Raw genomic sequence first — 15,075 nt, 5'->3', positions numbered from 1 at the left:
ACAAAAACACTAATTCAAAAAGTAATGTTCACCCTTATGTTTATTGCAGCATTATTTACAATAGCCCAAGATATGGAAGCAACCTAAGTGCCCACAGATAGATGAGTAGATAAAGAAGATGTGATATATATATATATATATATATATATATATATATATATATATATATATATATATACACCGTGTAATGTTACTCAGCTGTAAAAAAGAATGAGATGTTGTCACACCATGTGTGATCCTAGAGGGTATTATGCTAAGTGAAATGAGTCAGACAAAGACAAATACATAGGATTTCACTTACATATGGAATCTAAAAAACAAAACAAATGGACAAACACAACAAAACGAAACAGACTGGTAGATACAGAGAACAAATGGGTGATTGCCAGAGGGGAGGGAGTTGGGAGGGTGAGTGAAATAGGTGAGGGAGGTTAAGAGATACTACAAACTAAAAAAAAAATTTAAAAAAAAGATACTACAAACTTCCAGTTACAAAATAAATGTCACAAGGGTGAAATATACAACATGGGGAATATAGTCAATAGTATCGTAGTGTTTTTGTATGGTGACAGATGGTAACTAGACTTACCATGGAGCTGATGTAATGTATGAAAACATCGAGTCACTCTGTTGTGTACTTCGAACCAACATAGTGTTGTAGGTCAATTATACTTCAATTAAAAAATAACAATAGGGAATTCCCTGGAGGTCCAGTGGTTGGGACTCCACTCTTTCACTGCTGAGGGCCCGGGTTTGATCCCTGGTCAGGGAACTAAGATCTTATCAGCTGTGTGGTGCAGCCAAAAAAACCAAAACAAAACAAAAAACAATAAATGGGGCTTCCCTGGTGGCGCAGTGGTTAAGAGTCCACCTGCCAGTGCAGCAGACACAGGTTCAAGCCCTGGTCCAGGAAGATCCCACATGCCACGGAGCAACTAAGCCCGTGCACCACAACTACTGAGCCTGCACTCTAGAGCCCGGGAGCCACAACTACGAGCCTGCGTGCGGCAACCACTGAAGCTTGCGTGCCTAGAGCCCGTGCTCCGCAACAAGAGAAGCCACCGCAATGAGAAGCCCGCACACCGCAAGGAAGAGTAGCCCCCGCTCACCGCAACTAGAGAAAGCCCGCACGCATCAACGAAGACCCAATGCAGCCAAAAATAAATAAAAGAAAAATAAATTAATTTATAAAAAAAACAACAAAATGATAAATGAATAAATCCCTTCTAGTTTAGAACAAAATGATATAGAACATTTTTATCTCCCATGAACTTACACTTTGCAGGAAGTGCACACACGTCTCTCCAGCCTGAGACTTCTGATCTGCCTTCTGTCGCTTTAGATGAGCTTGCCTGTTGTGGAATTACACAGAAACAGAATCCTGCAGAGTGTTCTCTTTTGTGATGGAGCTCTGTTGTAAAAGCAGAGCTCATGTCCCTCTGGTCTTTAGAACATGTTCTTCTCCCAGGTAGCAAGAGGGCAAGTGCTTTATTCCCATCTGACTTAATGGTCTTGAATTTAAATCTCATGATCTGATTCCGATATATATAAAAGTAAAATGCTATAAAAATCCATGCAGTATTCGTTCTAACCTTGTGGCCCCGTTTTGAAGGTCAAAGATGAGCCAGACTCTCCTCCTGTAGCACTTGGCATGGTGGACCGCTCGCGAATCCTGCTGTGTGTCCTCACCTTCCTGTGCCTCTCCTTTAACCCCCTGACCGCCCTGCTGCAATGGGGAGGGGCCCACGACTCGGACCAGCGTCCACACTCAGGCTCTGGCCGCAGCATGCTGTCTCTCGAGTCAGGTAGGTGGAAGGCCCCTCGTGCCACCCGGGCCTGGGTGGGCTGCTGTGGCAGGAGAAGGCCCTGCATGCAGCCACTCGGCTTGTCCGCCAGGTCCCGAAGGGCTTTCGTAGGGGGCCCCCGCCTGCTTGCTTCTGATAGGGACTGGCATAAGTCGCATTTCAGAAGTAACAGGGCAAACCCAAGTTCAGTCAGAAAGAGCAAAACAAATCAGGACCCTGCACTGCCTTAATTGGGGGTTTGAGGGTGTGGCTGTTTGAAGGAGGATGTGGTCTTCTTACTGCCTGAGTCATTAAACCAGGGGCCTAACCCTGCCTTGGCTAACAAAGATTTTTGTGGCATCCTGCCCCATAGAGACAAGGGCTACAGGGTTCCTAGTTAGGCTGTAGAACTGTCCCAAATTTGCTATAGTGTGGATTAAGGTGCATGTATTATTCCTCCCCTATGCACTTCGACATTGCTACTAAATGAAGCAGTCGCATTTGTTCCAAAAATGAGGTAGGAGGCTCTTTGCTCTCACAGTGAGGGGTCAGTCAGGTGCCCTGCAGTCTCCCAGGGCTGCTTCAGGAGGCGCTTCCCCACGGGCTCAGCTGAGACGCTCCTCCTTAGGTTCTGCGGGCTGGTTTGACTGGATGATGCCAACGCTCCTCTTGTGGCTGGTGAACGGTGTGATTGTCCTGAGCGTCTTTGTGAAGCTGCTGGTCCATGGGGAGCCAGTGATCCGGCCGCATTCGCGCTCCTCAGTCACCTTCTGGAGGCACCGGAAGCAGGCAGACCTGGACCTGGCCCGGGTGAGTCCTGCCGCCTGCCTTTCCCTTTCCTCCCCCAGGCTCGGCCCATAACTCAGCAACTTATTCCAACACCCCAGCATATAAAAATACCCCGGGGGCAAGAGGACGAGGGGACCCTACCCCCAACAGTTACAGGGCAGCGGAGGAGAGGGCACCTAGGCAGAAGTGATTCCACGGACACGAGCTGATCTCTAGTCTGTAATATGATGGGAGAGTAAAGTGCTCTGGGAATCTGGGGTGTGAGCAGAGTGGTCAAGAGCAGGAAGGCCCTTCCAAGGGGAGAGGATGGCAGGAATAGGTGGGCTTCTGGGGGACTAGCAAGTAGATGGGTATGTCTGGAGTGTAGGATATGTTGGGGGAGACGAGGGCTAAGGCTGGTAGTGTAGCTAGGGCCCAAGTTGGAGACGTATTTGACTAGCAACTGATTTGAGGTTTTTGTCCCAGTTCCCTGGAGAACCAGGAAGGTTTTTGAGCAGGAAAATTTGCTGCAAATCCTCTTTTGAAATCAACAAAGGAGTTTATGGGAAGGATTCTGGGGCAAACTCACGGCACGGAAGGAAGAGTTAAACACCCGTGTCTCGGGAGGAGCAAGGACCAGTCCAGCCCTCGGCAGCAGGTAGCCATGGGCTTGCTCTCCCCGCCTGCCAGCTGCGGAGCCCACAAGAGAGAATTTGGCCAGCCAGTCTGTCAGTGGACCTGTCAGCCATGTCCAGGGCTGCGGCTACTGCAATATAGGTGTGGTTGTTGGCGCCACCCCTAACGCAGGATGACACGTACCCCTAGATGTTTATCCTAGAGACAGGTTCAGGGCTGTGTTTTACGAACGTCATTCTGGTGGCTGTATGAAGGGTGGGTTGGAGGAGGGAGACACAGATGCATGGAAACAAGTGAGGGTGCTCTTAGAGGAGGCTGGGTGAGAGGTGACAAGGAGCTGGAAATTGAAAGGAAAGGCATGAATTCAAGAAATACCTGGGATGTGAAATGGAAGGAAAGTGGCAGTGACAGTGACTCAGAGATGGGGGAGGCTGGAAGCTGTGGTGGGCTCCATCTAACCGTGTTGCTTGAAAGTGCTATGAGAGGGCCCTGAGGGTGAGAAGCTTCCCGACCAGGAGGCAGGCCGTGGTGGCCAAGATGGGTCGGGACCAGAGTGTGCCGGAAGCTGTGCGTCTGCCAGGGGAGGGCACTCAAGGGCGAGTTGGATTGGTGAGTTGGAAGAGACAAGAGCCAAAGCCCGAGCCTTGGAAACAGCCAACCTTCCTGGGAAAGACGAGGAAGAGGAGCCAGGAGACACAGAGAAAGGCCCACCTCCTTTGGAACCTGTAAACACAGGTGCTTCTCCTGGCTGGAAGGATGGCAGCACCACCTCAGAGATTGTCATCCTCAGAGCGTTGGCATCTACTTTCCCCTTGTAAGGATCCTCTTTTCTGTAATGGTGCAGGAAGGAAAGTACAGGTATCATACCCACTGCGTGATGGGAAAGGAGAAGAGCGTTTACTCCAGTTTCTCAAGACTGTGTCGCCTCCAGTAATGAGAAAAACAGAGAAAAAGGCCTTCAATACAGGGCAGTAGACTCCCTGCTAGACCCTCTCAGGTTGGCAGAGAGTTGTTCAGATCCTTGGTTAGAGTAGTTTAGCTGTGTATTTGCCTAAAACTGTGGTTCTCAAACGTCAGCAGACATTAGGATCACCCAGAGGCCCTGACCCCAGAGGCTCTGATTCATTAGGTCGGGGGGGTGGGGGGGGGAGGGTTAGGGTGAGGCACCAAGAATTCACATTTCTCACAAGATTCCCAGAAACCAGTAGCATCTAAGAAGATGCTACTGATCTCTGGGAACCACACTTTGAGAACCTAAAAGATCACATCGTTCATCATCTAGATCCATGTCATCACCATATGTATGAAAGCTACGTACATAAATTCTGAAATTCTGAATAGTATTTGCTTGAAGATATAACATAGTACCATCCCAATTTAGTAGAAAGACTGGGAGGAAATATATTAAAATGTCAGCAGTCATTCTTTCTGGGGGATAAGATTACAGGTGATTTCTTTTTACTTTTTTGTAGCTTTCTAAATTTTCCCAGATTTTCTTCAGTGAGTATGTATTACTCTAATAGTCTGGAGGGGTGAAGAGAAAGTAAGAGTTTTTGTTAAAGTAAAACAAAAAGGCCACGTCAAGGCCAGCGAACATTACACCTTCTTGCTTCTTGCTAGGGAGATTTTGCAGCTGCCGCTGCAAACCTGCAAACCTGCCTGTCGGTGTTGGGCCGGGCACTGCCCACCTCCCGCCTGGACCTGGCCTGCAGCCTCTCCTGGAACGTGATCCGCTACAGCCTGCAGAAGCTGCGCCTGGTGCGCTGGCTGCTCAAGAAGGTCTTCCAGCACCGGCGGGCCACCCTGGCCACTGCCGCAGGCTTTGAGGAGGAAGCTAAGACCAGCGCTCGGGATGCAGCCCTGGCCTATCACAGGCTGCACCAGCTGCACATCACAGGTGAGGGCTGCCACCACGGCCTGTCTTGCCTCGAAGTGCCCCCATGCCATCGCTCCACCCTGGCGCAGTTTGCCAGTTTTCTGCCCCAGCTGAATGATGTCCCCTTCACACTACCCGTTTAGGATGGTTAGACAAACAGCTAGAGCGGTAAAGATTGCAGTTCATCAATTTAAGACACACGTTTTTCACATTAACATCTCTACGCTTGGCTTTGTCCTCTACACAATGAATGTCATGGTTGAGTTGGCAGTGTTTTTTCCTTGGTGGTACTTAATAGTGAAACTTAAAATTGATGGCATCTTAGATTCAGTGAAATATGATCATTTATTTCATTCAACGAACTCCTGCTCTAATGGAGAAGCAGACAGGTCAGCAAGTGAATTAGAGTTCCGTGTGGTAGAGGTAGCGGAAGAATTGGATTTCAGTTCAGGGGAAGGGGTCCTTGTTGGGGAGGGTTTCAGGAAAGGCTTTCTGGAAAGTCTCGGCTTTGCACGAAAGGATGCGTAGAGTTCACCAGCTCTGCAGAAGGGGAGGTGCCTTCCAGGCAGAGGGATGCATGTTCCCAAGGAGGAACCCCACGTGGGTAGCTCTGGAGGAGAATATTCCAGTGGTCCCCAAGGTTGGCTGTGCAAGGGGAGAGGGATGGGAGCCAGTGCAGTGGAGGAAATGACGTCATCAGGTCTGTGCTTCTGAGGTCGAGATGATACGCTCTGAAGAGAGCATTGAGGCTGCCTTCAGGGAGGACCAGTGGAAGCTAATGCAGGTGCCAAGAGGACAGGACAGAGATAAAGGAGAAAGTGGGGTTGACAGGCCTTGGGGACTCATTGGACGGGAAGGGTAAGGAAGGGAGCTAGCTAAGATGGTTCTCTGGTTTCTTGCTTGAGCGTTTGGGTGAACGCTGTTGCCACCAGCAAAGGTAAGGAAAACAAGAGGAAAATCAGTTTTCTAGGGAGGAGGTGAGAAGTTCCGCTCGGGACACTTGCCTGTGAGACACCGAGGGGAAATGATGCAGTGGTGGGGGCCACGCTGGATCTGCAGGCCAAGGAAAGGAGCTGGGTCTTTGGCCTGCAGGTGAGAATGAAAACCATGGGTGCTGATGAGAGAGCTTGTGGTGAAGGGGGCCCCTCGAGGGCATGTGGAAGGAGACCCACACGGAAGGGGCAGGCCCGGGACAAGGAGTCGGGCAGAGGCTGCCTGAGAGGTGGTCAGGCAGGAGAGGCCAAGATGCTTGGTGTAGAGGGAGCAAAGTCAGAGGGTTCAAGAAGGGAAGTTGCTGCTGGGCCATCGATAAGATGAGGGCAGAGAACAGCAGTGGGATGTGGTAACAGGATATAGGTAACAGCCCTGGTGGCTGAGGGAGGGAGCTTCAGCCCAGGCCCCAGGGGGAGTGGAGATGAGACACTGGAGCCAGCTGTGGGGTGTGAACACCTGGGGCCTTCGTAGAGTTCTAGCAGAGGGCCATTTGCAGACCTCCCCTGCTTCTCTGTCCCATCAGTGTGCCCGGGCCCGGGGGGAGGGAAGCAGCTCCATCCCAGGTCTCTGATCTGGAGGCTGCATCTGCTCAGGAGAATTCCAGCTGGGATGGTTCACATCACTCATTCTGCCCACATTCACTGAGCACTTTGTGGGCCTGGCCCCACGCAAGGCACCAAGAGGACAGAGGTGACACGGTCCCCACACTGCCCTCCGCCTTCCTTCCCTGCAAAGGAGAAAGGCCAGTCGGTGGTGCCTCCCAGGGGAGACCAACACCTAACGCCTGTGCAGAATGAAGTCTGGGGGCTGATAAAAGACCAGAGAGGCTGGGTGGGATTGGGAGGCCTGGCTGGGCCACCCCTGAGGCTCAGCAAAGTGAGGCGCCTGCTTGCCTTGGGCACCTCCCTGCACTGTGGTGAGGACTGAAGCAGGCAGCAGCGTGAAAGCCTCAGAGCCTCGACGGGCCCCAGGGCCTGAGCAAGGGCACTCTGGTCCCCGAGTTCAGGGCCACCGCAGATGAGCTGTACAGCCCTCACGGGAGGGTTAGTAAGCCTCTCCTGGCCTTCCACCTCCGCCCCATGATGTGTCCGCTGTCACGGCTCAGTTGTGTGTCACGTCCCCCCACCTCAGGAGGGTGTGCGCTTATATACTGTGGGGTCTTGTTGAATGAAAATAAAGTCAGGTCAGTTTGTTCTTGGGTTTTTGTCTTTAATTTTTATAACCTTTCTCGCAACATTTGGAGACGCAGGATTGTGTTAGCAGGACGTGGCCATGCTGTTGACGCCGTTTTGGAAAGCGTTGGAGTTCGCGCCTCTGAGTCCTGTTCACCGGCCTGCGGTCACAGCCACTCCCCATTACACAGGGCTGGGGCCGCGGGCCAGACCTGTGACCTGTGTTTTCTCTTGTCCCCAACAACCTGTGAGGCAGAAAGGAGCACACTGCTACGAAGTCACAGAGCCTGGCACCCCATCCAGGACTGTGTGATCACCGAGCTCACAGACTTTCTCCTCTGGTTCTGCTGGTGCTCCGATTATGCTTGAGAAAGCAGGAAAAAGCTTGAGTCGAGGGAATCTGTCAACAGTCGTTGTCCGTTTCTGCCGCCATAGGCAAGCTTCCTGTGGGATCCGCCTGTTCAGATGTACACATGGCTTTGTGCGCTGTGAACCTGGCTGAATGTGCAGAGGAGAAAATCCCCCCGAGCACGCTGGTTGAGATCCATCTCACGGCCGCCATGGGGCTCAAGACGCAGTGTGGAGGCAAGCTGGGCTTCCTGGCGGTAAGTGTGCTTCAGTTCCCTCCTGTGGACCTTCGCTGAGTGCCCTTCCCAGCCAGGAGCCAAGATGTGAACATAGGTGTGGGCCCCCGCCCTTGGGGGGCCGACCACCTAGAGGGGTAGACATTCATTCAGTGGGTCATTCCACAAATACTTAGGGCAGTGAACACAACAGACCAAATTCCTCCCTTAGAAGCATAACAAGGCATTTTAGTGCCCTGAGGTGAGAAGATTGATTCAGTGATAAGAGCGACCTGTATTCAGGGGTTAACATATGACTCTTCTGCTTGGAATCTTCTGGTTGTGTCTCCTGGTTCTTTTGTTCACTCAGAAGTATTCTATTTGGTACCTTGTGTTGATCACGGCACTGTGGATCCAGAAATGGAAAACAATGTATGTCTTGTGAGGAGCTCAGGTCAGATTCTGGGGTGGGAACTGGGGTTTCAGGCGCCTCCAGTGAGCCTGACACAGGGCCAGCCTCGGGAATTCACAACTGGATAATTCACAGTCCTTGTTACCAGCTAGTTCCCAGCCTCTGCTGACCTCAGGCTTCCTCTTACTGCAGCAGACACAGGCACGTTTCATTCAATGTCTACTTTGGGTAGGCTGACGAACACATCAGCTGTTTCAGAAAAGAATGATCACATCCCCCCTATCCGTTTCCATATCTCATTAATAACGCTGATGAGCTGAGAATGAGCAGGACCGTGCCCTGTGGTGACGCTGATACGTTTCTTGAAGTGTGTCACCGTAATCTGGGTGGCGAAGGGCATAGGAGAGCCCAGTGTACTTTCTGTGTCTCAACCCCGTTTCCAAGACCCAAATAAGACGTTCATTCAGCAAACGTGACTGAGTCCCTGCTCTAGGCCAGGCACTTCCCAGGGAGGACGTGCAGTGGCAAGCAGGACATTCGCCCTGCCTGGGGGAGCACATAGTCTGTCAGGGAAACCAGACCAGGACCAGGCCTTCAGGGCAGTAGATGAGTGTGAGGGTGGGGCTAATCTGGCTGCCCAGAGAGCACACTGGGCTCCCGACCCCATCTTAGAGGAAGTCAAGGTGGGCTTTCTGGGCAAAGTGAATCTAGGCTGAGAGCAGTCCTAGTGCTCTGGGCCAATGTCGTTACATTTGTAACTTCTCTGCCCCCCAGAAGTACTTTGAAGGCATTAATTTTACGGAAATACAGCATACATACAGAAAAATATGCACATTTTAACTTAACAGCTCTTTTTACAAAGTGAACTTACGCATGTAAGCAACCACCCAGATCAAGAAGTGGTACGTTCCCATCACCCCCAAAGCCTCCTCAGGCCTTCACTCATGCTGCCCTCCTCAGAGGTAACCATCATTCTGATTTCTGTCACCGTAATTTAACCCACCTGTTGTTTGTTGTTCCTGTAAACCTTTTATTGAAGTACAATATACATGTAGAAAAGTACGCAAATTATAAATACACAGGTCAGGGACTTCCCTGGTGGTCCAGTGGCTAGGACTCCGCGCTCCCAATGTAGGGGGGCCCGGGTTTGATTCCTGGACAGGGAACTAAATCCCACATGCCGCAACTAAAAAAGATCCCACATGCTGCAACTAAAGATCCTGCGTGCCGCAACTAAAGATCCCGCGTGCCGCAATGAAGGTCCTGTGTGCCGCAACTAAGTACTTATTTGGCACAGCCAAATAACAAATAAATAAGAAAATATTTAAAAATAATATTAATAAATAAGTAAATAAATAAATACACAGGTCAGTGACTTCACAAAATGAACACACTCTTATAACCAGCAGACAGATCAAGAAGCAGAACACGACCAAGATCCCAGAAGCCTACCTTGGGCCCCTTGCAGTCAGCAAACTGCCCCTCCCCTCAAGCCCTCCAGCCAGGTGACCACCATCCCCATGAAAGGAGAGTCACACATATGTCCTGTATATGTCTGGCTGTCTTCGCTCAGTGTCACGTGTAAGGTTCATTTACGTTGCGTGTACTTACAGATTGCCCATTCTCATTACGTTATAGTAGTCCGTTGTATGACTAGACGCTTACAAATGGACTTCTGGGTTGTTTCCTGTTTTTGGTTATTGTGAATAGTGCTGCTGTGAACATCCCTGTTCATCTTTCAGTGAACATGTGACTGCGTTTCTGGGCTGGCGCTGCTAGGTCAGAGGTTATGCATATGTTCAGCTTCAGTAGACACTGCCTGACAGTTTTCCAAAGTGGATGTACCAATTTTCACCTCACCAACAGTGGAAAGAGTTCCAGTTCTGCACCCTCACCAACCACGTGACAGTGTTGTTTTTTTAGCCCTGCTGGTGGTATCTCATAGTTTTCATTTGCAATTCCCAGGTGATGAAGGATGTTGAGCACCTTATCATTGGCCATTGGGATAGTTTGTTGGCCATTTGATCATTGGCCATTGGGATAGGTTGTTGGCCATTTGGATAGCCTGTTTTGTGAAAACCCTGTTCAAGTCTTTTACCTGTTTTTTATTTGTGACGTCTTTCTTTTTGTTGGTTTGAGGAGTTCTTTTTTCTGGCTATGATCCTTTGTTGGATATGTGCTTTGCATATATCGTTTCCCTCTGTGACTTGCCTGTTCTCTCTCTCAGTGGTGTTGATTGATGAGCACAAGTTATTTTTTTTTTTTTGGCTGTGTTGGGTCTTTGTTGCTGTGTGTGGGCTTTCTCTAGTTGCGGTGAGCAGGGTCTACTGTCTTCGTTGCGGTGCACGGGCTTCTCATTGTGGTGGCTTCTCTTGTTGCGGAGCATGGGCTCTAGGTGCGTGGGCTTCAGTAGTTGTGGCACGAGGGCTCAGTAGCTGTGGCTCGCAGGCTCTAGCGCGCAGGCTCAGTAGTTGTGGCACACGGTCTTAGTTGCTCCGCGGCATGTGGGATCTTCCCGGACCAGGGCTCGCACGCCTGTCCCCTGCATTGGCAGGCAGATTCTTAACCACTGTACCACCAGGGAAGTCTGAGCATAAGTTCTTAATGTTCATGAAATCCAGATTATTCGTCTTTTCCTTAGCAATTAGACATTTTATGTCCTGTTTAATATATCTTTATCCTACCCCAAAGTCATGAAGATACTCTCCTATGGTATCTGCTAGTCTCTTTATTTTCAAATGTTCCCACATAGGTCTATAATCCACTTAGAACGGATTTTTGTATGAGCTGGAGGTAGGGGTGCAAGATCGACTTTTTTTCATATGTATTATCTCCCAACCCCAGAATCTGTTGTTAAAATGACTGCCCTTTCTGCACCGCACCAAGTGGCACCTTTTGCTTAAATTAAATGTCCACGTGTGATGAGTCTCCTTCTGGACGCTCTAGTCAGTTCCATTGCACCAACACCGCACACCCCTAATGGCCAACCCCTCGAATACGTCTTGATATCTGGAAGTGTCAGTCCTCCGGCTTTAGTGACTAGTGTTTGCTCTTTACCTTGCCTTATAAATTTTAGGATCATCCCGTCATCCCAGAAATCCCACTGGGGTTTTGATTGTCTTTGTTGCTAAGACACAGGTGTTCTTTAATGGGCTACTCAGCCCATTTGAGGAAGGCATGTGTGTAACAGCTGAGGATCAGGAAAATGGTTCCCTAATGAGTGTCCCCCCACCCCAAAAATATTGGGTATGCCTAACAAGCAGTGAGCAGTTTAATGTGCATTTCCTCAGTTTTCTTCCTGCACGTCAGAACATATATGCATTATAATTTATTTAATGTGATCATATCAGAAACCCTGTTTTGCCACTTGCTTTTTTCAACCAGATTATAAGTCTTGGGCCTCTTTCTTTGTTGCCGCCTATTCCACTTGCTGCTCCAGCATGTGTAAATACTGTCCTTGATGGAGCCAGTGTGCCGCTGCTAGATGTTTGGGTTGTTTCCAGCATTTGCAGTTAGAAACAGTACTGCAGGAAGTACCCTCACCCGCTTGTACAATACCTCTTCAGGTTAAGTCTAGAGATGGTGATGCTGGGTCAAAGAGTATCAATATTTGGAAAATCAGTGGTATCGCCAAGTGTGCATTTTCAGTAAGGTGGGAAGAGGAGAGGAACCAGTCTCTAGGAAAGTAGCTGCTCCTCTCATCTGTTTGCTTCTCTTGGAAGGGGAATGAGAGACCCAGATAGTACTTTCTTAAATAGGAAGAAGCTTTGAATTTGGTGGAATGTATTTAGCCAGCAAATGAGTCAGGCATTGGGGGTCACGCAGAGGGCTGGCCTCCGTGAAAATGGTGTAGACCAGAGGTTGCCAAGCTTTCTTGGTTCGCGGCACCCTTTGTGCCTCAGTAATTTTTTTCATGGTTTCCTTGGGCTAAAGGAAATACCTAACAGTTCTGTTTGTTAATTAGGTGCAAACATCTTAATAGATACTTGTCTTAACAACTTAGTAGCCACTTGGAAAAATAATACACAAAACTGAAGGAAGATATAATGTTTGAGTTCTATTCTTAATAACCATAGATACTTACTAATGGGATGCGTGTGCCTGCTGCATGTGCCTTCTCAGACTTTGAAATCAGGCTGGACACCACCACCTTCACTTCCTGTCCCACACCAGCTTTCACGCTGCACTTGCTTTTTATTAAAACAGCCTCCAAAAACTCAGCTTCCCAAAGATGACACCACCCAGAGGACGGTCATGCAGTCTCACATTGAGACCGAACTGCCTCCATCTAGCAGTTTACATGGTGTCCGATTCATGTTGAGCATCGCTGTGTTTCCCCCCAAAGTGTGATATATCCAGTGGCACCCCTGTGGAATTTGCTGCAGTGTTTTGGGGTGCCTTGGCACACAGTTTGAGAACCGCCGAGTCGGACTGGAGTGGGAGGACATAACCTGGAGTTGGAACTGGCCCAGGGGTACAGGGTGGCCCTCAGGATCCGAACAGTTCTGAGTCTCCTGCCACAGCCTCTCAATTCAGCAATTAGCAGATGAGTTATGGTGGTGAGGTTGCTCCTCAGCCCCAGCTTGAGTGAATTCTGGTGTCTGTAAAATTTAGGAAATGATCATGGGGTGGTAATACCAGGAAAATTAAAAGAGCAACAGAAGTGGGCTTCCCCAGCGGCACAGTGGTTAAGAATCCGCCTGCCAATGCAGGGGACATGGGTTCGAGCCCTAGTCCGGGAAGATTCCACATGCCGTGGAGCAACTAAGCCCGTGTGCCACAACTACTGAGCCTGTGCGCCACAACTACTGAGCCTGCTCTCTAGAGCCCGTGAGCCACAACTACTGAGCCCGCGCACCACAACTACTGAAGCCTGTGCACCTAGAGCCCGTGCTCTGCAACAAGAGAGGTGACCGCATTGAGAAGCCCGCGCACCACAACGAAGAGTAGCCGCTGCTCGCCGCAACTAGAGAGGAAGCCCACACACAGCAACGAAGACCCAACGCAGCCATAAATAAATAAATGTATTTGTTAAAAAAAAAAAAAAAAGAGCAACAGAAGTTATTTTCTCAGTTTCCCTTCTAGAAGCCATGCCGTGGATGACTATCCCAGGATTTATATTTCTTATTAATTCAAACCACTAAACTGGAGCTCCCCCTCCTGCTGAGATGTGTTATAACTAAAGTTTTTCTTTTCTAAGAATTAAGCTTAAAAAGGTATTTTAACTTAATGATTTTCTAAATCGCTTCTCTGGGTTCCTCTTGCAATATCACCTAACCAGGCTTTGTTTCTGCTTCTGTTGGTGACGCTTGGGCCCTTCTTAGGGATCAGTGGTCCTAGATTTCCCCTGGAGCAGCCATCAAGCTCCCTTGCTTGTCAGGTATGTGCTCTCAGGAGAGAGCTGGGGGCAACTGTTAGAAGGTTCGCAGTCTTCAAAGGGCCTGGAATTACCACCAAACCACCCCCAACCTCTGTCCCCTTCAGGCTCCTCAGCTGCTGTTCTCTGACCGTTGCAGTTACAAGCTCACATCCAGGGAGGGCTTTGTTGAGGGTCAGGAGAAGGTCATAGAATTCTCTACATTTGCTCTCCAGTCCCCTTTTTAAAGTATGGTGATCAGCAAAGAGGAGGAAAGGCCATTAGCGCTGCCGGCCCTGTGATTAGAGATTGAAGTGACATGCCCCGCCTGGTCCTGTGAGTGCCATGATAACATTAGAGAACAGTTTGGCCGGGTCCTTTTCTTCTGGATTTAGGCAGCCGTCACCAGGTTCCCCAAGAAAGCCAGTCTCCTTGGTCCATGTTTCTTGAGTGGTACTTTGGCAGGGCTATTTCTGACCCTGGCCTTCAAGTCTTCTGAGGCCATCACAGTAGCTGATGGCTGCTCAGAGCCCAGTAAAGGTCAGAACCATCAGACTGAACCAGACAAGGAGGTGGCTACCTTCGTTGTGGAGGTGAGGGCTGCAGTGTAAAGGTTGAGGTCCACTGCCCGGCCCAGCAGCCCCTCCTCTGGGCTCCCTGCATCTCACGCTTCTCTCTCCCTCCATCCTTCTCTGCTGAGCTTCTCATTCAGATTGGCCTGTATCGAGTGGTTTTTATGGGTTGGAAAACATGGGTTTTAGAATAAAGATATCCTTACTCAAAAAATGACACAATTTCTGAAAACATGGTTAGACAGCATCGTCCCTACAATTCTTATTCCTGGGGCCCTGGAGTGATGTTATCCTGTGGGCAGAAGAGGGGCCTGGGAAACTGGGGCACTGGCTCTTTGAATTGTCCAGCAAAGAGGGTGTTCACGTCAAGGACTCATCCAGGGATGGCAGGGGGTTCTCTTTAGGGGGCTGGACGAGTCTCAGGGCTGCCCTTTCACTCCAGTGCTTTCTAGAGTGACAGTGATGGTAAATAACAGTCACTGACCACTTGCTGGGCGCCTGTTCTAAACGCTTCACACTCAGAGGTAAAAGAGATGAAAATTAGTCAAAGCAGAATACGGTTTTGCCTAAAAATACTCTGAAAGATATGTAAGTAAAATGACAGATGAGAAAAAGTCCCAGGACCCAGTGGGCCACCTGGCTAGGGTGCAGCGCCATTGACGGGGCTGAGGGCTAAAGTGCCGCGAGGGGCCTGGGAGAGCCCTCCTCAGCTCTGCAGTTGAATGCCAGCACAGCCCAGAACAAGATTCGAGTCGGGTTAGGCAGACCCAGCAGGACAGGGTGCAGCCGGGCCCCCGTGGGTGCCTTGAGGCCCCACCCCCATCCAGCTGGGGGTGGTATGCGGTCATAGAGCCCGGAAGACTCCACCAGGGCCATGGCCCTGGTTTCAGTGAGGGCATTTCCTTCCAGGTATGTGAGTGCCCCAGCCCTCCTGCTGACCTCC

At 49.8% G+C, this 15,075-nt stretch overlaps 1 protein-coding gene across 2 annotated transcripts in view; it reads left to right on the top strand.

The window, feature by feature from the left end:
* The window catches only part of SREBF2 (sterol regulatory element binding transcription factor 2), a 60,561-nt gene that overhangs the window by 32,589 nt on the left and 12,897 nt on the right, over window positions 1–15,075 (top strand). For both annotated transcript variants that reach the window (XM_033865935.2, XM_033865936.2), the window contains 4 exons: window positions 1,613–1,805; window positions 2,413–2,594; window positions 4,809–5,085; window positions 7,665–7,834. In XM_033865935.2, coding sequence (XP_033721826.1) covers window positions 1,613–1,805; window positions 2,413–2,594; window positions 4,809–5,085; window positions 7,665–7,834 — 822 coding nt within the window. The remainder of the gene's footprint in view (window positions 1–1,612; window positions 1,806–2,412; window positions 2,595–4,808; window positions 5,086–7,664; window positions 7,835–15,075) is intronic.

Source organism: Tursiops truncatus, chromosome 11, assembly GCF_011762595.2.
Source record: "Tursiops truncatus isolate mTurTru1 chromosome 11, mTurTru1.mat.Y, whole genome shotgun sequence".
Lineage (NCBI taxonomy): Eukaryota > Metazoa > Chordata > Mammalia > Artiodactyla > Delphinidae > Tursiops > Tursiops truncatus.
This window is presented reverse-complemented; position numbering and strand designations above follow the sequence as displayed.